We start from the raw sequence: 21,838 nt of genomic DNA, 5'->3' as shown, positions 1-21,838 counted from the left end.
ACAAACCAAAGTGGGGCAATGGGCCACCAATCTTGAGCCTCTGCTCTCAACCATGCCCTTATGGAGGACAATTTCACAATACCTGTCAAGACTACAAATGCATGTACTCTTCGACCTAATGTGGCCTACAAGGTGCCACATACTAAACCTGACAAACTTAGGGGAGACCTGCATGGCAGCCTTACTCAGACACCTGAAGTAGCCACATAGGATGGTCTGAAATTAGAACTTTCTAACTAAAAGCAGGTTACGGAGGGCAGTCACGTCCTAGTCCAGAATCTTCCCAGACAAAATGCAATCGTTACCTTACTTGAGCCTGCATGTTGTCTGTTTGCATCTAAGATAACATACCTTTGTAATATCAAGGTAACTTCCCTTTCTCCAGAACCCTCCAGGTACAACCACCACATCAGGGAGGAGACCACAGATCCCCTCATTGTTACTGCTATCGTGTCAGTTGTGGACTGTTAACTATCCTGTACCTACCTGTGTAAAAGAAGTATGTGTCTATCATTTTACTTTGTATCCAATCCCAGAGGTTTTGCAGCCCCCCACTCCCACCCCCCCACTCCACCACACCAATCACCCCCCATCCCACTTTGCTTCCTCCGGCCTCCCTAATCTATCACCAATGGATTTCATGATTGTAATGTATAAAGTAAGGAGCAAAACTGCCATTTTCCAGGGCATTTTTTCAACTCATTGAGGTTTGCTTCTCAGCGATTGTCCTCAGTTTGGCTCAAATAAACTCATAAAAACCCTCTACAGGTTTGGACATTTCTTATGTTGACACTAACAACCCCAGGACTGGAATTTATCATGCAGATATACTTGTACACAATACTAAATTATGAATGTATGAGGTTATTCATTGTTATATTACTAATAGTAAAAGATTTGAAACAAATCAGTGTGACTGGTGTGGCTCAGTCAGTTGGGCATCATCCTGTAAAGTGAAAAGTTGCTGGTTTTGTTCCAGGTCAGGGCACATGCCTGGGTTGCAGGTTCTATTCCTGGTTGGGGCACATACAAGAGGCAATTGATCAATGTTTCTCTTTTGTTGGGAACCACACTGCCTGGTTTCAGAAGTTGTAATCCCCCGTGGCTAAGGCTGAGTGAAAAGACCTGGGGACCATAAGCCACTAAGGAGACAAAGTTTATCTCCTTGGCAGGGGCGCTGCCCCCTTTACTTCACTCTGCCTGACCCCCCAGTGTATGACGGGTTAGCCAATGATGAGTAAGTGTCCTCAAGGGAGGGACAACCTAAGACAGGCATGGTCATGAGGGGTCCCTCGGGGAAGGACTTCGGGGGCTGTGGAGAAAGGGGTGATGGAGCCTTGCCCCTCAGCTTAGACATAGCCTGAGTCCTCCTTCTGTCTGTAAGAAGTTTCCTAATCTCTTGGCTGCCTTACATCCCCAGCCCAGCTTAAGCCTGAAACAATGCTAGGGGTGGGTGCAGCCCTGTGCTGGAAACGGTGGGTTCCCTGGGGAGATCAGGCCTAAGAAAGAATGCATAAAATCCTGTGAAACCTGCTTTGCTAATACCCTCAATTTAAATGATGTGTCGGAGCATGAAATGAGTTTGTTTCCCCAAAGTTTTATGGCCCTTTAGCTATCTGACCCTGACTCTAAATAAGCCCTCATAGTTCTTTGAATGTTATCTATTGTTTGATCATTACTGCCTGACAATGATTGATGAGCTTTACATATATGCCCTGTATTCCTGTGCAAATAAACCTAATAAAAACCCATTGAGGAACAGGCTCCTGGCCCTTCTCCTTTGAGAGATCAGCCACCTTTCCTCCCTAAGAAGATTACGTCTTGGTAGATTTATTTTCATCCATGGAGGATGGTAGGAGGGGGCCCTGTGGGCAGAGCCCCCCTTCACATCAATGTTTCTCTCCCCCTCTTTCTTCCTCCCTTCCCCTCTCTCTAAAAATAAATAAAATCTTTTTTAAAAATCAGATGTCTATAAATAGAGGACTGATTAAATTTGGTACAGACAACAGAATTTTATTTGATACAAACAATAGAGCTTTAAAAGCAGAGGAAATTTTCAATGTACTGATACGGAAAAATCTTGCATCAGTCAAGATTTTCCAGAGAAACAGAACCAATGGGAGACAGAGAGGAATTAGCACAGGCAACATGGAGGCTGGCAAGCTGCAAGATCTGTAGGACGAGTCTGCAAGCTGGAGACTTGGGAGAGTCCATCATTAAGTTCCAGTCCATAGGCTGGCAGGCTCAAGACCCAGGAAGAATCCGTGTTTCAATTGGAGTCCAAAGGCAGAAAAAAAAAAAAGGCCGATGTCCCAGTTTAAAGGCTGTTGGGCAGGAGGAATTTTCTCTTACTTAGGGAAGAGACAGCTTTTTAATTCTATTCAGGACTTCAACTGATTGGAAGAGGCCCACTCACATCAGGAAGAACAATCTGCTTTCAGTCTACCCATGTAAATGTTAGTCGCACCCAAACATGCTCACAGCAACACCCAGAATGTTTGGCCAAATACCTTGGTACCCAGTCAAGTTGGCATGTAACATTGACCATCACATATCTACAAGAGATCTCCTTGAGTGGAAAACCAAGATACAGAACAGATTGGGTAGTCTGCTTCCCCTTTATGTTAAAAAAATGGTGGGGTGAAGATAATAATAAACGTGCATATTTACTTGTATTCACATAAAGATGCTCTAGAAGAATATGCAAAAACTAAAGAAAAAGTTTCCTATTGGAGGTGTGGGAGGACCAAGGGGAGATTTTACTGTTTCTATGTTTTTTTAATGATTTGTTTTTATCTATTCAAAAGATTAAGTAACACTCTGGCTGGTGTGGGCCAGTGGATTGAGCACTGGCCTGCAAACCAAAGAATCGCTGGTTTGATTCCCAGTCAGGGCACATGCCTGGGTTGCAGGCCAGGTCCTCAGTAGGGGGCACATAAGAGGCAACCACACATTGATGTTTCTCTCCCTCTTTCTCCCTCCCGTTCTCTCTAAAAATAAACACATAAAATCTTTTAAATTAAAAGAATATATTAACAAAGAATGTAATAGCTTTTTACATGCCTTCTCCCTTTCTAGAAGTTGAAAATGGAGGGACAGAAATCATATTTCATAATCATCTTTACATCCCTGGTATTTGGTACATAGTAGACACTCAATAAACATTTGAGGAATTAATGGGTAACTGAAGCAAAGAAATCCAACTTAGTGTGGTTCCGATAGGGCAGAGGGGAGTGAGGAGCAGAGTGGGAGAAATACAGTAGTGGCTGTGAGAAGGGAAGTTTGGAGAACAACAGATGTTTAAAGAAGAATTACAGACTTATAATGTGTGACATAATCCACCTTCATATTTATTCCCAAGAAACATTCAATAAAATTCTCTATTTTGTTGTTTGATATGTAGGGTTTTGAGATATAATTGTGGGTTGAGACACAAGCATATCTAGATAGTAGGAGGAGTGTGGGGGGACCCAAGGAGGAGGAGGAACCTCCTGGACCTGGCCCAGCCTCTGCTATGCAGGAAGTCAGCAGACTCTTAAGGGGGTGACCCCAATCGCCAAACCTGCATTCTGGGCCCATTGTGCTGTCAGGCAGAACCCCACCCCACCCCACATCCTGATCCTCAGGCCCCTTCATTAACAAACCATTCCTGCCAGCTCCAAGCACAGGAGTGTACAGGTGTGGCCCATGGATGTAAGGCTCAGAGGACAGAGCTCTGGAGACCCAATACAGACTACGGAGAGAGAACAGCGCTAGAGCTGGGGTCCGTACGTGTGCAGGGCTGCGGTTCATCTGGGGAAGGCAGAAGGCCAGGCCGAAGTCAGCCTTAACCTGAGACCAGGCTGAGTGCAAGGGAGGGGCACAGACCAAGGTCAGGAGTAGTCATCCATTTTTATTTTATTATTTTAGGTACTCGGGCAAATAGAATTGAACTCCACATAACCCTTGGTTCATGACATTCCCTCCCTACTTGTCCATAAACAACCCACTTATGAATACCTGTAAACCCTTCACCTGCCCCAAGAACTAAAACTTTACAAATAACTTATATCTACACATGCACTTCTTGCATTTCTGCTCTCTGCTTTTCCTCAGAAGCAACCACTACCCTAGAATGTATCCTTCGTTGCTTTTTCCTCTTCGAAGCCAGATTCTAAAATGGCTCCCAATGATCTCTGCCTCCTGATATTCAAATCTACGTGTCCCTCTCTCCTCGGATGTGGGCTGGATGTAGTGACTTATTTCAAATAAATAGAATATGATGGTTGTGATGGATGTCAGCCCTATAATGGCATTAGATAAAACTATAACTTCCATCTTGCTAGCAGACCCTAACTCTCTCCCTTGCTGGCTGGCAAGGAAATGAGGTCCGCCACCAGCCAACACCCAGCAAGAAACTGAAGCCCTCAGTCCAACGGTCCACAAGAAACTGAACTCTATGAATGACCAAGTGAACTTGGAAGTGAGCCCCTCCCCAGTAGAACCTTCAGATGAGACCACAGCTCTGGCCAACAATGTGATTACAGCTTTGCGGGAAACCCTGAATCGGAGGACCTAGATAAGTCTTGCCTGAACTCTTGAGCCATAGAAAATAGGAGATAATAAATGAGTGCTGTTCTAAGCCATTAAGTGTGGTGATCTGTTACACAGTAATAGATAACAAATACAAGTTCTTTTCAGCTCTTTTGCTGTTATGAAACGTGTTGCTATGAATATTGCTGTACACAGATCCCAGATCACAAAACACAGAGCTTAAGTTTCTCCTGGGCATATGCTGAGTCTATGCCTACGAACTAAATTGTGGGGGGCTCAGGATTTACAAATGTTCAGTGTTACTGACCAGAGTTAGGGTCACCCCATGGCCATGGTGTCTTGATCAGGGCTGAGTCATACAGAGGACATATTTAGGGGTCAGTCCATGAGCAAGGTTGAGGATGAGTATGAGGCTACATTTGGGGAGAATCAAGTCTGGGTTTGGAGCCAGTTGGAGGGCACTGGGGTGGGGGATGGGTCGAGGGTCGGACTACAAAGGCCAGGGTTAGAAGCTGGACTCTCCTAGTGCCGAAGACCCGACCTCTGTGATATCAACCTGCCAAGCAGTGGCCACCTAGGGCCCAGCTGCCCACAGGGCAAGACCCACTCTGGGCCCAAAAGGCTATTTCACTCAAGGGGTGGAAAGGGCAGCAAAAGGGGGCAGGACCTTGCTGCCCACAATGATCCAGGCAGAGAGAGAAGGCAAGTGCAGGCAAAAGAGGACAACACCTTTAATGGGGGCAGCCCTGCCCCATATACCCCAAGTATCCTGAAGCATACTTCATGGGAAGGGAAGGTGATCAGTAGAGGCTCAGCCAATGTCTTCCCCACACCTGGCTGAGCTCACTCCTAACCTCGTCTTCTCCAGTGGCTGCGCTTCTCCAGCCTTAAGATGGGTCCCAGGTGAGTGCCCAGGAGGGACGAGAGACTCCCTCTGCTGCCTGGGGCAGCTTCCCCCATAGCCCAGGGAACAAGGAATTAGCATGGATGGAGACACCCCTGGCCTCACAGCTGGGTGGGGACCTTGTTCTCAAGGTATGGACTGAGCCAGGGGACCATCCCCAAAGGCCCAACACAGGGAGCTCCAAGGTGGAGTCCCTGCCCCGTGTCGGACACTGCTTTGGGGTGCACACCAAGTCTTTGCACATGGTCTCTGGGTTTTGAAAAGCAGTCCATTCTCCTGACCCGGATATAGTGAAGGTGGTGGTTTAGTCCCAGACTTGGCAGAGAGGGCCCCTGTCCCACTGCCCCCACCCCATGCTCACCCCAAGGGAGGGGCGCCTTACTCCCCAGGAGGCTCATTGGAGCTGTTGGCCCCTCCTGCCCATTTGTTGGTCTGTGGGTGCATTGGTCTGTGGTGTCAGGGCTCTGGGGGACACTGGGACACCCCTGCTGCTCACCGCTGCTGCTTACGCTCCGCCTGCTGGAGCCGCCGGGAGAGGTCATCGATGCGCACGTTCTTGAGCTGCAGCAGGTGCTCCAAGCGTCTCACCTTCATCTGGAGGACCTGGGCCGCACAGCACAGAGGTCAAGCCCAGAGGCCCCACTGCCCTGAGTTTCCGCCTCTGCAGCCCCCACACCTTCCCAGTGCTCTCACTTGAACGGTCTCCTGTGAGGCCAACAACTCCTGCTCCTTTTCAGCAATCTGAAGGACAACGCTTGGGTCGCCGTGCAGCACCTGGCTATACCCAGGAGGCGGAGGCACAGGCAGCCGCCCCGCCCTGGGGTTGAGAGCAGTTTAGCAGAGGCCTAGACTTTGGGCCCCACCCTCACCCTCCCAGTGCCCCTTGGCCAGGCCACCTCTCTTCCCTTCTCCCTGTCCCTATTTTCCCTACCTTCCCAGGAGCATCCCAGCCCTCTGCAGGGACATCACCTGGCCTGGTAAGGTCAGGAACTCCCAGCTTCCTTACCTGAGCTGCCCCCCTCCCTGGGGATCTGGGGCACCTTCCCCTCGAGCCTTCTGAGACAAACCTGAGAAGAGGTAAGTGGTGGAGTAACCCTTTTGGAGTCCTTTCTTCCTATCTTCCCCTCCAACCTCCCCCCATAGGAAAGAAATACAGGAGAAAAGTTCCTCCTGGGAGGGAGGAAAAGTAAAAGCCACTTTACCCACATCCATGTAGCCAGTGCCATCCTGGGGAGCCAGCTCCTAAAAGAACCCCCAGGATCCACTGTGAGTTCACACTCACCCATCCCCAAGTAGCCCTGTGTCCCTTCCACTGTCCCCCAGGTCAGGCTCCCCTTAAGCAGGCACCCTCTTCCACACTTGTCACCAAGGTGGGGGCTTTCCGCAGCCTGGAAAGCTCCCCCAGAGCAGTGGGAGAAGCCGGAGTAGGGTGGCACCTGTAAGGAGCCCAAGCCCTGCTTCCTGGGCCTCTGCCTCTCTTCCAGGCGCTGTCTCAGCGGAATGAGCACCAACTCCACCACACCTGGGGTGCATTGTGCGATCTTGCGCATCACATCCTCTGGTACTGAGAAGTTCAGCTTGTTCAGCACCTTCCTGGGGGGTAGACAGGGGCATGGAAGACTAGGTCCTTAGGAAATGAAGTGTGTGTGTGTGGGGGGGTGCAACAGTTGCTGGACTAAGTATGCAGCCCTGAAGGAATGGAAGGGTACCACACCTGAGCCCTGTTCTTGGTTGTCCCAAGTTATCTTGTCACCTCCCCAATAAAAGAATCCCTTGATTTTTGTTCCCAAACAATTCCGGCTGCATTGCCCCTCCCCACCTTGCTATCAGCACAGTCCCAGCCCAGGCTGTGGAGACAGTAGGAGGTGGAAGGGCTGAAGCAGCCCTTTCTGGGAGCCCAGGGTAGGAACTGGAGATCCTGTTAATGCAACCAGATATTCTGCTACCTGTTCAGGTGACCCCAGTTGCTGAGCTTCTGCTGGAGAGAATTGGCAGGGACATAATTGTGCATCTCCACCATCTTGGGGAAGTAAAACTTGATGACTTCTGCAACCAGGACTGAGGGAGTGGGAGGAGGAGACATGGAAGATGGGGGGATGGGAAAAGAGGTAGGGGAAGGGGAAGGGAGAAGAAGTGGGTGGGATGGGAGAACCAGGGGTGGCAGAGAGGTGGAGAGGTGGAAATGTGGAAAGAGAAAGGGTGATAGGGAGGGAGGGGTGGTACGGAATGGAGGGGGCAGAGTCAAGGAAGTGAGGTCAGTGATCTGCTGGAGACTAAGCCTCCAGCATACCCCAGAGGGGCTGTATCCCCTCCCCATTAACTCAGGACACTTGAAAACTGTGGTCTCTGGTGCTCTAATAGAGAATGAATCTCCAAGGGAGCCCTTCAAGATCCTGGGACTCCACCCCACGCATTTATCTGGGCACATACATGTACTGCAACACCAAAGTCCCAGGAGAAAGTCCTAGACTCACAAAAACAGACAATGTAATAAGATCCCTCTAGCCCTAGCTGGTGTAGCTCAGCGGACTGAGCGCCGGCCTGTGAACCGAAAGGGTCACAGGTTCAATTCCCAGTCAGGGCACATGCCTAGGCTTCAGGCCAAGTGCCCCACTGGGGGTGTGTGAGAGGCGATAGATTGACCTGTCTCTCACACATGATGTCTCTCTCTCTCTCTCTACCTCCCTTCCCCCTCTCTAAAAATAAATATTTTTTTTAAAAAGAGATACCTCTAAAGATATGCACATGGGACAGACTGCAGGCACATATGCCCAGACACACACAGGCACATATATAACACATACACTACATACACAGACACACAAAGATGGACAAACACATACACATACTTCCATCACTGTAGTTCCAAGAGACAGTCACCAACACACACACACAAGCACACAGAGTCACACATTAAAATCCCAGGAGACAGTCTTAGAAACACAGACACCTGCACAGTCACAAAGCAACACATATTCACACAAGACCCCCCTACATACATACAGGACAGGATGTGACAATACACACATGAATACACACACATTCAGACTCCCATAGACAAACATACAAAATATAGCAATGTGAATGCACACACACAGAGATGCAAAGATGCATACATTGATACACATCTTAGTCATTAAGTCCCAGGAGAAAGTCACAGACTCTCACACTCAGACACACTCGTACAACTTAAGTCCTAGGAGACAGACATCCCCCCCAAACATACACACCCCCACACGCACACAAGTATAAAGACGTGTTTGCACAAAGACCCTCTTACACACGTACATACAGGACAGAACGTGGGGACATACATGGGCACACACCTCCGTCACTGAAGTCCCGGGAGAGATTTCGCTTTGGCCGGGACAGAGGGATGTTGTCTACCCACAGGTACAGCTGGTGCAGCGCCTCCTCGTCCACGCTGCCCGCCATTGGCGCCCTCAGCAAAGGCAAATCGTTCCAGCCGTACAGCGTCCCGCCTCAAACTCTCGATCGCTCAAGCGCCTCCTCCCTTACCACTGCCGGAGCCCAGATTTGCCTCAGACTCTTTAATCCGGAGACGCCCCTCCCAGCTGGGAGCGGCCATATTGTTTTCTGAAACCATGACAACCGTCCTTGTCTTCGGGGAGCAGACGCTTCTGGGAGTTGTAGTTTACCCCGTTACCTTTTCTCGGGCCCCAGATTTGAAAAGGCGATAAAGGTGGCCTTGTCTTCCCCGCCTCCCAGGAAGAAATCTTTTTCGCCCACGTGCCCTGCTGACCAGCCACTGGCTCACTCTGGGTCCTGACAAAGCCAACCGAGCCTCCAGAACCCCTGAACCAGCTTCCCCGGTCTGGGATCCCCCACCTAGACCCGTTAAAGATCAGTCCCAAACGAAGGCATCTGCTACTTTCTATCTGGACTGTGATAGTGCCTCCTCCCTCCACTAAACTCTGAGTTCATAGGCCCATCACCACGCCCCTTCCCTGCATTGTTATGTGGGGGCATTTAATATGTAACCCAGGCTCCCAGGGATACCACAGCTCAAGGCCAGTGCCTTGGGCAGGTCTTTTAACTCGTTAATCCTCCTACCCACTTTGTGAAATGCAGGTGGTTCTCACTTATTGGTCCCAATGGGCTAATGGGGAGGGGAATGGTATTTACAGAAGACCTGTGTGTGTGGGGTGGGGGGGGAGGGCCTGCTGGAACAGGAGATGCTTATAGGTGTAAGAGCTGTAAGAACTCTCGTGTACACCTCCACACCTCTCATTTCCCTCCAGAGAGCTATTCCTCTATACTTCCATGGATTAGAGATTGATTTCGGTAACCAGTTCCATTTCAAGAGGACTACATTGAGGATTAGGAAGATGGGTCCTTCCTTAGTAAAGGGCCACTTCTAGGGTCATCCTGGGGAGAACCTTTGCTTCCACACTAGTGGTGTAGCTTCAGGCACATTACTAGATCTCTCTGTACCTGTTTTTTCATGGTTTTACTTTTAGAGGTTTCATGAGCATCTAACATGCTTAGCACAGTGCCTGACACGTGGCGAGAGCCCTATTTAATATCTGCCTGTGTTATGGATAACAAGATGATCTCCGCTGCAGCAAAAGGTGTTCTTGTAAGCAGGAAACAAATGGAAGGGATTTGCCTTGTTATTTGAGGTTGACCAGGGGCACCTGGGGAGAAAACTACTGCTCCCACCTCCTTACTCCAGAGCAGGCCAGGAAGTAGGCTGGGCTTCCTCAGGACTTTCCGGTCTCCTCTCCAGGGCACAGATGGGGGTGAGGGCGATGGTAAGGGGAATGAATCCCTGTTGCTTTTTGTGGTCACTTAAGTCTTGAAGCCTTCAAGGCCTAGAAGACATCCCTGTGTGCCAGGAATGCAGAAAGCCAGGGGCGGGATGGTGACTCTGTCCCTTGTTTTCAAGTCATATATAATGGCCCTGGCTAGGCAGTTGGTTAGAAAGTCATCCCAATATGTCAAGGTCGAAGGTTCAATCCCTGGTCAGGGCACATACGAGAATCAACCTATGAGTGCATAAACATGTAAAACAAATAGATGTTTCTCTCTCTCCCCCGTCTCTCTCACTAAAATCACTAAATTAGCCCTGACCAGCATGGCTCAGTTGGCTGGACGTCATTCCGAAAACCAAAAATGTCACCAGGTTCAATTCCAGGTCAGGGCACATGCCTAGGATGCAGTTTCAGTCCCTGACCCAGATGCAGACAAGAGGAAACCAATCAATGTTTCTTCCTCTCTTTAAAAATAAATGAATAAAATCTTTTAAAAATAAAATCAGGCCTGGCTGGTGTGGCTCAGTGGACTGAGTGCTACTGGCCTGCAAACCAAAGGATCACCAGTTCAATTCCCAGCCTAGGGCACATGTCTGGGTTGCAGGCCAGGTCCCCAGTTGGGGGCATGCGAGAGGCAATCACACATTGGTGTTTCTCTCCCTTCCCCTCTAACAATAAATAAAATTAAAAAAAAATAATAAAATCACTAAATTGAAAACACTCATCTGTAGTGCCCTTGCCTTTCTAAAGGGGACCTCACCCAGGGCAGGCAAAAGACAAAAGATTACCTGGATACCACCCCCCACCCCTTAACATTCCAGGGTGGAGAAAGGAAGTAGCAGGAGGTGGGGAGGAGGGAACCACCTGGGTGATGTGCCAGCCCTAGTCAAGGTGGGAAAACCGGTTTGGGGCTCTCCCCTGGCTGGAACCACTGGGGCTTGAAGGTCTCAATGCTGGAGGACCAGGAAGCCAGGGCTGGCCTAAAAGGAGAAAGGGGGTAGGATCAGTGAGGGGCCTGTCTTCACCTTTGAACTGGGAGCCCCCCTGGAGGGCACTACACAAGGAGTTGCTAATTCATCTTCAGCCTCTTGGAGATGCAATCTCTCCCCAGTAATATCATCTTTCCCCTGCCACTGTCCCTGCTGATAGCCACTAGGCTTCGAGATGCCCATCACTGAAAGGCCTAAAGGACTTCCTCTTAAAGCCCCAAGGGTAAACCAAGGGATACCCTAACATTCCTTTCTTTCTGCCTCTAGGTCCTCACTCCTACAACCATCTTCATTAATGAACCTTGACAAACCTAGTTCCCAGGTGCCTACAATTTAATTTAGCCCAACAGACAGTTGGCTCCCTCCCTCCTATCCCAGTCAACTGACCCCAAGCTTCTCTCTAGCCCCAAAGCAGTGCAAGGCCTGGCTTCCTCAAACCCATCCATACCCAGGCAGGTGCACGCAAGACACCTACCTCCCCAAGTTTAGAGAGCATTTAGACATGGAGGTGGCCCCTCATCCTAGTTAGGGCCTAGCCCGTGGCCAGTCTCTCAACACTTGCTTTCATGTCCCACCAAAGCAAGGACCAAAGGGAACCAGGAAAGGACATGTCCCCAACAGACGCAAGCCCAGACTATGAAGGATGCACCCTTGGCTGTTAAAACGTTCACCCTCACAAAAAGGGGGGTGGACAGATTTATTGAATTCGTACTGGGAAAAGAGCAGCTGGACAGCTGGACTCTGGGCCCAGCCCCAGGCCCCCTGCCCAGGATAGGACCCTGCCAGAGAAGGAGAGGCACAAGGCCTGCAGATGCCCACAAGGGAAAGAAACACCCATTTTCACTCCCCTGGAAGGTCTCTTGGGAACCTCCAATCTGGAAAGAAAACTGAGGGCCATAGTAACAATGGGCTGGGCCAAAGAAAGGGATCAGGGGTGGGAAAGCAGGCAAGAGGCAGGCTCAAAAGCCTGCAGTGAGTTAGACTGTGCTTCTGGAGGTGGTCTGGGGGCAGGGATGGGGGGCTGCCAGCCTTGTGGGGGCCTAGGCTGGACCTTCCTATGAAGCCCTTCCCAGAATGGCTTTGGGGTCCCCCCCACCGAAACCTGGTGTAGACGGCAGAGGGGAGAGGCACTCTCTGGCCGGGAGCTTCCAGGGTCCATCCCTGGAAGCTGTTGTGGCCTAGTCCACTGATGGCATGGTGTGGTAGCACCGGACAGCTCCCCACCTGGTACCCCAAGCCCAGGGGCAAATGGGGAGGAAATAGGACTCTGAGAAAGAGGCAATAAGCAGGCAGTGAGGCTGACCCTAAGCCCGGGCCCCGCCAAGGTGACTGGGCTTGTTCACAGGGCCTGGTGAACATCACTAAAGGATCTGGGGCTTCCCACTCTGGCTCCAACCACAGCAGCTGCCCAAAGAGTCCTTTGCCCTGGGCTGGTGCTGCCACATCTGGGTCGAGGGTATGGCTAGGCCCAATGGCTCAGCTTTGATGTCCAAGACCCCGAACTCCTGCCTGCCTGGCATGGTTCTTTCTGGTCACATGGACCAGGTCATGTTCCAAGTGCAGAATGTGGCTCTGCACACGATCATCAATGGGGAAGGAGGTCAGATACCGCTTTACCATAGCGAAGTAAGCCATGGCCTCCCCGAAGCTGGGCACAGGTAACTCATCACCATCCTCCTCATCCTCATCATCTTCATCGTCGTCGTCGTCATCATCGTCATCGTCGTCCTCTTCCTCACTGTCTGATTCAGAGTCCTCCTCACCTTCCAGGAAATGGAGGGTGGGGCACTGGGCCTCCTCCTGGGCACCATAGCCTCCAAAGCTGCCGCCGGCCTCCACTACCCCCCGGGCCCAGTCCTCTGCCTCCAAGCCCTCAGAGGAGCTCTCCTCCTCCTCTTCCTCCTCCTCTTCATCACTGTCATCAACGTCACCCTCCTCTTCCACCTCCTCTTCCTCTCCCAATTCCTCCCCTTCCCCTCCTTCCTCCTCTTCCTCTCCTTCTTCTTCCTCCTCCTCCTCCCCTTCTCCCTCCTCTTCCTCTTCCTCCTCTTCTTCTTCCTCCTCCTCCTCTTCCTCCCCCTCGCTCTTGAGGGCAGTGGTGATGGTAGCATTTGGGCCACCCCCGAAGCCAGCCTCACGAAAGCAGGCAGCTATGTCCGAAGGTTCCACTGCCTGCCACGCTGCGGCCACAAAGTGCAGGGCCTCCATAAGACCCAGCTGCAGGGCAGAACGATCTTGGCCCTCTAGCGCCGCCATAGCCTTGAGCAGCATAGCCTGGCGGTAGTGGCCCTTCACCTGTTGGACCACGCCCCGCTCCAGCGGCTGCACGGTGCCCGGAGGGAAGAAGGCCAGCTGCACATGACGCAGGCCCGAGGTATCCAGGGACTGGGCAGCCAGGCGGCCGGCAAGTAGCAAGACTCGGCGAGATTCTGCTGCCATGCGGGTGTCTAGGGCCTTCAGGTACTTGGCCAGGGCCTGGGTGGTGACACCACCCTTAGAGTTGGCTGTGTAGTCGCAGGGCAGGCCGGCTTGGCCTGCACGGGGCTTGGCTGACTTGCCTGCCACCAGCGGGGGCAGCTTCTCGCTGCCGTCGGCGTTGGCGCACAGCAACACGCTCAAGCGCTGGGTGGCCCTGCGCGCCCGTCCATCGCTGCCACACAGCCCCGCGCCCTGATCAGGCAGAAAGTCGTACCATAGACTGGTCTCAGTGGCGCTGAACACGTCCTGGGAGGCGTAGCCCTCGGCCACCGACGGTGGCTGCTCTTCCCGAGCGCGCCAGCCCGTCGTACCTCCGCCGCTGCCCTCCGAGGGCACCGCAGGTGGACCGGAGGGCGCTGCTGGGGCCCGGGGAGCAGTGCTGCGAGAGCGGGGGCGGGCCACGCCACTGCAGGACACTACTCCGTGGCGCCGGCGGAAGCGGTCCAGCCAGCCGTTGGAGGCAGTGAAGTCGTCCATGCCCAGCTCCTCTGCTATCCGCAGAGCCTTCTCCTTGAGAATGATGCCCTTCACAGGCAGGCCAGCGGCACGGATCTGTTGGAACCAGGCGATGAGCAGCCCCTCGAGCTTGTCGTAGGGGGACAGCTTGTTGGTCTTGCGGCAGGTGGAGGCCACACCGTACTTGCGCTCCGACGCCAGGATGGCGCGCTTGTTCTTCAGGATTGTGCTAAGCGTGGACGGCGGGATGTTGAAGCGCCGCGCGATCTCGCCCTTGCGCAGGTTAGGGTTCTCCTCCACCTCCTGGATGATCCGCGACTTCTCCCGGAACGTCAGCTGCCGCCTCTTGGGGCCCATCCCGGCGCGCCCCCCGCCCCGGGGCCCGGCGCCACCGCCGCCGCCCCGGGGCGGGGGGCCCGGGCCCGCGGCGGGGGGCACCTGGCGGCCTCTCCCGCGCGCCCCACCCGAGACAAAGCGGCTCGTGGGGCAGCGGGCGGGGCAGCGACCCGGCCGGGCCGGGGACGCCTTCGGGGACGCAGGCGGGCGCGGCGCCGGGCGGCGGGCAGCAGGCGGCGAGCGCGGGCGACGGAGGGCGGCGCGGGCACGGGAGGCAGAAAGTGCCGCGGCTCTAGGAGCGGGGAGAGCCGTGAGCGGGGCGGAGCGGGGCGGAGCGGGCGGAGCGGGATCTCGCGGGAAGCGCGGGGACGCCCGACGCCGCCTCCCAGCCCTCCGCGCCCACCTCCCTCCCTGCCACCGGGACTGACCGCGGGGGGGCGCTGCGGCATGCTGGACCGCTCAGTGCTGTGGCTTCCGGTAACCTAAGGGCGGGGGCGTGGTACCTGGCCACTGAGCCGAGTGGGCAGCGATTTTCTTACTTGTAAAGAGTAAGTGCTGTGTTTTGTGTTTTATTAAGGTAAAAATCCCGTAACCCACGTTTTTGACAGAAATTGAAAAATACAGGAAACTAGAAATCACCTTTCACCCCAAACACCTGGTGAGATACGCAGGTAACATTTTGATACATTTCCTTCCAGTCTTTTCTCTAGGCACTACAGTTTTCTTTCTAAAAATTTACTGCATAAAATTGACATGAGATTGTTTAGACCGTATATCTGGCATCTCTTGCTATTTTACCTGGCATCAAGTGATAAAGACTTTGCCATGTTGGTATTACCAACATGCTTTTCAATGGATGAACTTTATGTAGCCTATTATTACACATTTAGGTTATTTTTATAAGCAAGATCAGTATAAAATCTATTTGATGATAATCTCACAACTCATAAACACTGATCACATCTCAGTGTGTCACATGTGTATAGTAATAAATGTATGTGTTTGTACCTGCAGAAATAATGTATATACATAGGCATGTACAAGAATCTCTGAAACCTCTTCTTCCTGCACCAAACACATAAAAATGAAATTCTTAAAACATTGGATGTATTATAGTGATTTAATTTTATTTAAAAAAATTTCCCCTCAAACGAGGACATTTTTCCATCACATCTAGAGAGAGAGAGAGAAACATTGAGCTGAGAGAATCACCAAATGCTGGCTCCTGCACACGTCCCACTTAAGACCAGAACTGCAACCTAGGCAGTGCCCTAAACAGCAACTGAACAGCAACCCTTTGATGCACCGGACGATACTCCAACCAACTGAACTGCATAGGCAATGACTATTACAGTGATTTTAAAAAATCTCTTAGAGTAACATGAAGAGTAGGCAGAGAGGAAGGCTGTGACCTGCCATGGGGATAGGCTGAGTGAGGACCTGGAGGTAGATGATACTTCAAGTGAATGTATGAGTGTATAAAAGGAGGGAAGAGAACCAAGGGACCATTCTCTGGGCTCTCCGAGGTAATGGTTTCAAGAAAGGACAAGCAAGAAACTCATGAGATGCAGAAAATGTGGTATATGTATACAATGGAATATTGCTAAGGCATGAAAAAGAATGAAATCTAGCTATTTGCAACATGGATGGATGTAGTGGGTATTATGCTAAGTGAAATAAATCAGAGCCCTAGCTGGTGTGGCTCAGTACATTGAGCACCAGCCTGTGAACCAAAGGGTCGCCAGTTCGATTCCCAGTCAAGGCACATACTGGGTTGTGGGCCAGGTCCCCAGTAGGGGGTGCCCAAAAGGCAACCACACATTGATGTTTCTCTCCCTCTCTCCCTCCCTTCCCCCCTCTAAAAATAAATAAATAAAATATTTGAAAAAAATAAATCAGAGAGACAAATACCACATGATTTCATTCATTATACATGATTTCATTATATGTGGAATCTAAAAAACAAAACAAGTAAATAAAATAATACAGAAACAGATTCACTGATACAGAGAATGAACTGATGGTTGCCAGAGGAGAGTGTCGGGGGGGTGAAAGGGGTGAAGGGTAATAAGGGGTACAAACTTTCAGTTATAAAATAAATAAGTCACAGGGATGTAATCTACATTATAGGGATAATAGCCAATAATATAATAACTTTGTATGGTGACAGATGGTTACTAGACCTATTATGGTGTTTACATCATAAGGTACATAAACGTCCTATCACTACGTTGTATACCTGAAACTAGTATAATATTATATGTGAACTATAATAAATAATTTGTTTTTAAAAGGGAGACTCATGAGGAACAGCTGAAACGGTAGAAGGAAAACCAAGGCTGTACGGTGTTCTGGAAGGCAATGGAAGAGAGTGTAACTCACTGCTGGTTTAGTGTGCATTTCTCTTTTCAGGCATGTATTGGCTGTTTGAATCCTGTGGATCTTCTAGTCCATCCTTTGCCCATGTGTCCCTTATATTTGTCTTTTTGTTGGCTTTTAGGAGCCCTTCACCTCTGAACATAAAATTTTTGTTAAGTACATTGCAAATATATTTTCCATTGGTTCTTTAACTTAACCTGGGGAATCTTAGATGTGAGTTTTAAATCTTTAAGTAGACAGATCTATCAGTTTTTCCTATATTGCTTCCGGGTTTTGTGTCTTACTTAGAAAGCCCTTTTCCACCCCTGAGGTGTAAATCACCAGATCCAATCACAAGATCCAAAAGAAAATGTGGGGGGCTTTGCCTATCCGGGCCAGATCAGTACTTGGCCCACAATCAGTGTATGGTCCCTGTGCAGAGGTGAATGTTGAGCCACCTGGCTGAGGACTCATTCCCACACATCTTCAGGAAATCTTGCTACCTCTCAGATATTTCATCCATGTGACATGTCCCTCCTGCCTCCTCACCCATTATAGTTTATAATAAATGTGTCTTTGAGTCATTGGACAGTGTGTGGACTCCCCCCACCCCCCACTCTGCTGATTTTTCCAAGTTTTCTTCAATAAGCAATCACCAACAGGCCCTTTAAAATGAAAGGAGAATGGAAAGCTTGCTGAGGGGCACAAAGAATTGCTATTAGGTAAGTGGAATGGTTATTAGGCCTGGTAGGCAGCCTGGAGCAGCCTGGTCCCAGAGAAGAGAAGGGGACTCTGGAATTCCCTAAGGTGGACAAGTGGAAAGATGGGGCTTATGGAGGGAGGTGGGTGGGGGATCCCAGGGCTCCAGATGGGTTGGGTAAAATGAGAGGGAGTAGAAATGGGTTGTATAGACTGCCACAGGCAGGGCGAGAGTGGGTGTCTGGAAATGGCTAGGCCAGCAGCACGTGTGTGTGGCTTCTTTTCTGTTCTAGAAGTGCCTGTACCAGTCCCTCTGTGTGGCACCAACGCTGGGCCTGGAAGTGGAGGACACTGTGGGCCTGTGGATGAGGGCCAGCTGCGGCTGGCAGGAAGGAGGTTGTCCAGCCATTTGAGGACCCTCCTAAAGTTCTGAGAGCGAAGAGCCCAACAGAAATATCTCATTTCTCCCCTAATCCTTCATAGCATGTTTATTTTTAACATCTTTATTGAGATACATTTCATGTTCCATACAATTCACCCAATTAAAGTATACCATTCACAGATATATAGGAACTATTACCACAGTCCATTTTAGCACATTTTCATCACCTTAGGAAGAAATCCCACACCCTTTAGCTATCATCTCCCTATCGGTCCCCTGCCCCTCCTCCAGCCGTAAGCAATTGCTAACCTGCTTTCTGTTTGTAGATTTCCCTCTTCTGAATGTTTCGTATGAATGGAATCATGTGTCTTTTAGGACTGGCTTCTTTTACTTAGCATCATGTTTTCAAGATTCATCCATGATATAGCATTGATCAGTACTTCATTTTTGATGGCTGAATCCTGTTCTGTTGTATGGGTATCACATTTTGTTTGTACAATTATCAGTTGGTAGACATTTGAGTTACTTACACATTTTGGGAACATGAGTAATGCTGCTATAAACATTTGTTTGCAAGTTTTTGTGTGGACATACATTTTCATTTTTGTTAGGTTATGCCTAGGAGTGGAATTGCTGGATCTTATGGTAACTCTATATTTATTTATTTGAGGAACTGCCAGATTGAGATCATGTTTTTGTAGTTAATCTAAAGATTATATGCATTTTTGCCCTGGCTGGTATGGCTCAGTGGATTGAGTGCTGATCCAAGAACCAAAAGGTCACAGGTTCCATTCCCAGTCAGGGCACAATCCTGGGTTGCTGTCTGGCGGTCCCCAGTCGCGGGGTGTGAGAGGCAACTGATCAGTGTATCTCTCACATGTTGGATATTTCTCTCTCTCCCCTCTTTAGACAAAAATAAATAAAGTCTTTTTAAAAATAAAATAAGTAAAAGTGATACTCATTCTTTGGAAAATATTTTAAAATATAGAAATTTTTGAAGATAAAAACATTTAATCACCTTTCATTTAAATGATACTTTTCTGTGCATTTTGTTATTTTACTTTTATTTTTGCTTTTATTTTTATTTTGTTTTTAATTATATTTTATTGATTATGCTATTACAGTTGTCCCCCTTCTACCCTCTTTGCTCCCTTCCACCCAGAAATCCCCACTCCCTCAGGCAATCCCCACACTATTGTTCATGCCCATGAGTCATGAATGTATAAATTCTTTGGCTACTTCATTTCCCACGCTGTACGTTGCAGCCCTGTGGCTATTCTGTAACTACCTATGTGTGCTTCTTAATCCTCTCACCTCTTCACTCATTCTCCCATATCCCCCTCCCATCTGGCAACCATCAAACGCTCTCTGTGTCCATGATTCTGTCTCTGTTCTTCGTTTGCTTAGTTTATTTTTTACATTTAATTGTTGATAGGTATGTATTTATTGCCATTATATTGTTCATAGTTTAGATCTTTTTCTTAAATAAGTCCCTTTAACATTTCATATAATAATGTCTTAGTGATGATGAACTCTTTTAGTTTTTTCTTGTCTGGGCAGCACTTTATCTGCCCTTCCATTCTAAATGATAGTTTTGCTGGAGAGAGTAATCTAGGCTGTAGGTCCTTGCTTTTCATCACTTTGAATACTTCTTGCCAGTCTCCACTAGCCTGAAAGTTTCTTCTGAGAAATCAGCTGACAGTTTTATGGGAACTCTTCTGTAGGTAACTGCTTTTCTCTTGCTGCTTTTAAGATTCTCCCTTTATCTTTAACCTTTAGCATTTAAATTATGATGTGTCTTGCAGTGAGCCTCTTTGCATCCGTCTTGTTTGGGACTCTCTGTGCTTCCTAGACTTGCATGTCTATTTTCTTCATCATTTTAGGGAAGTTTTCTTTCTTTCTTTTTTTATTTTTTTTAATTTTTAAAGAAGATTTTATTTATTTATTTTTAGAAAGAGGGGAAGAGAGGGAGAAAGAGAGGGAGAGAAACTGCCATGTGTGGTTGGTTGCCTCTCACGCACCCTCTACCTGGGCATCGAACCAGCGACCCTTTGGTTCGCAGGCCAGTGCTCAGTCCACTGAACCACACCAGCCCGGGCAGGAAGTTTTCTTTCATTATTTTTTAAAGATTTTATTTATTTATTTTTAGACAGAGGGGAAGGGAGGGAGAAAGAGAGGGAGAGAAACATCAATGGGTGGTTGCCTGTGGCGCACCCCCAACTGGGGACCTGGCCTGCAACCCAGGCATGTGCCCTGCCTGGGAATCAAACCAGTGACCCTTTGGTTCACAGGGTGGCACTCAGTCCACTGAGCCACACCAGCCTGGGCTCTTTCATTATTTTTAATAGGGCCACACCAGCATAATATTTTGTAGCCAATACTGTAAATATCTTTTCATGTCAGTAAGTATCTACATCAGTTCAAACTTCTTTTACTTTAGGAATCCTTTCTTCAAAGGGCCATTTTCCAAGAGCCCACTATGTAATCATTAAATAATCAACAGTTACTTATTGGGCCCCAGGCAGGTGCCAGGCATCCTTACCCCCCAGCACCTGTTCTCTTTAAAAGCTGCAGACTATACACAGGTATTACACCCTCATTGGCTGTTCCCATGTTGCAGGACATCCAGCTTATGCTCCATGTTTCATTGTTATTAAAAATGACTCAGTGAATATACATCTGTTTGTACTTTCATCATATCCTTAAGAGAAATCTCTAGAAGTAGAATATTGGGGTCAGAAGCCAACCTGTGGCTGGGCCCATCTGAAGTGCTGGGACAAGGGTGGAGAGGGAAATGACATGGTCCCTGCTCTTCAATAACTCAGCCAGTTTGAGGAGATGAGATTGAGAAAAGGGAAGAGGAGATTTCAATGAATAAAACCCATACCTTCCAGCAGTTGCTCTTTAGTTGTTCATTCAAGGCATACCTTCTGCATCCTTGGGAAAGCTAATAACCTAAGTGTTTAGCATTAGGGAATTCAGGAAATATATACCATTATGGCACTAATATGGATCTATGTTCCAGTGAAATAGAGAAAGCATAAAATAATGTTTCATATTTTGTTTGTGTATTTATAAGAATAGGGACACACGTCTGCTTGTAAATGTGTAGACCTGCCCTGTTCACTCTCGTAGCCACTGATCCCCGATGTGGCTGTCAAACGCTTGAAATGTGGCACATCCAAGTTGAGATGTGTTGTGATATAAAATGTGCAATAGGCTTGGTACCAGAAAAAAGTACATAAGTATATATTATTAATAATTGTTATGTTAGTAACAGTATGTTGAAATGATATTTTGAATACATTAGGTTAAGTAAAATCATAAAATGTTTTATGTTTCTTTTTATTTTTTTAATGTGGCTACTAAAAAGTTAAATTACACATGTGGCTCATATTTGCGCCCTGCATTGTGTTTTTATTGGCCTGGACCGTTGCAGATGATGCAACAAACTTACAATAGTGGCTGCCTCTGAGGAGGGGTCCTGACAGTTTGTGTGGGGTGGGAGGTTGGATTTTCACTAACTTCATGTACCCTTTGACTTTTCTCCTTTGTCTGATCTTTCGGTACCATGTACCAATGTTTTAAAAACATTGCACATGTCAGTCCATAACAAAAAAATAGCAGAAAAATTAGTCCCCCCACTCACACACACACACAAAAGATGCTATTTGGGAGCAAGCTTGGAGAAGTGGAAGGATTGTATAACCACGAGTTAATTTATCATCCCACTGGCAATGCTCCAGGGTCACAGCAGACCCCTCACCCAGCCCAGCGCCTGATGTGCACAATCGGTGCCCGGTCATTCATTTCTTTCCATGGTCCTGGCACAGCACAGGAACTGGGCAAAACGCTGAGAAAGGAAAAGTCATGACCCCCACCCAGGTCATCCCTCTGAGGTGAGACTGGGGTCTTCCCATCCCCTCCC

At 48.9% G+C, this 21,838-nt stretch overlaps 2 protein-coding genes and 1 long non-coding RNA gene across 3 annotated transcripts; 1 reads left to right on the top strand and 2 right to left on the bottom strand.

The window, feature by feature from the left end:
• Nucleotides 1-1,992: 1,992 nt before the first annotated feature.
• On the bottom strand, nt 1,993-10,634 carry SPEF1 (sperm flagellar 1). The gene is made up of 8 exons (XM_036009604.1): nt 8,764-10,634; nt 7,384-7,495; nt 6,874-7,030; nt 6,640-6,679; nt 6,444-6,504; nt 6,131-6,254; nt 5,934-6,040; nt 1,993-2,324 (listed from the first exon to the last, which is right to left on the bottom strand). The coding sequence occupies exons 1-8, from the start codon at nt 8,870-8,872 to the stop codon at nt 2,318-2,320; spliced, it is 717 nt and encodes a 238-aa protein (XP_035865497.1). The 5' UTR covers nt 8,873-10,634; the 3' UTR covers nt 1,993-2,317.
• Nucleotides 10,635-11,852: 1,218 nt separating this feature from the next.
• Nucleotides 11,853-14,756, bottom strand: CENPB (centromere protein B). Its single transcript, XM_028523952.2, has 2 exons — nt 14,554-14,756; nt 11,853-14,490 (listed from the first exon to the last, which is right to left on the bottom strand). Exon 2 carries the CDS (start codon nt 14,154-14,156, stop codon nt 12,678-12,680), a length of 1,479 nt encoding a protein of 492 aa, XP_028379753.1. The 5' UTR covers nt 14,157-14,490; nt 14,554-14,756; the 3' UTR covers nt 11,853-12,677.
• Nucleotides 14,757-14,830: 74 nt separating this feature from the next.
• LOC118496796 lies at nt 14,831-15,570 on the top strand. The gene is made up of 2 exons (XR_004899349.1): nt 14,831-15,142; nt 15,486-15,570. It is a non-coding gene; the product is annotated as an uncharacterized LOC118496796 (long non-coding RNA).
• The last annotated feature ends 6,268 nt before the right edge of the window (nt 15,571-21,838 follow it).

This window comes from Phyllostomus discolor, chromosome 9 (genome assembly GCF_004126475.2).
Source record: "Phyllostomus discolor isolate MPI-MPIP mPhyDis1 chromosome 9, mPhyDis1.pri.v3, whole genome shotgun sequence".
Taxonomy (NCBI): Eukaryota; Metazoa; Chordata; class Mammalia; order Chiroptera; family Phyllostomidae; genus Phyllostomus; species Phyllostomus discolor.
Note: the sequence above shows the minus strand (reverse complement) of the source record. Positions and strands in the feature narration are given on the sequence as shown.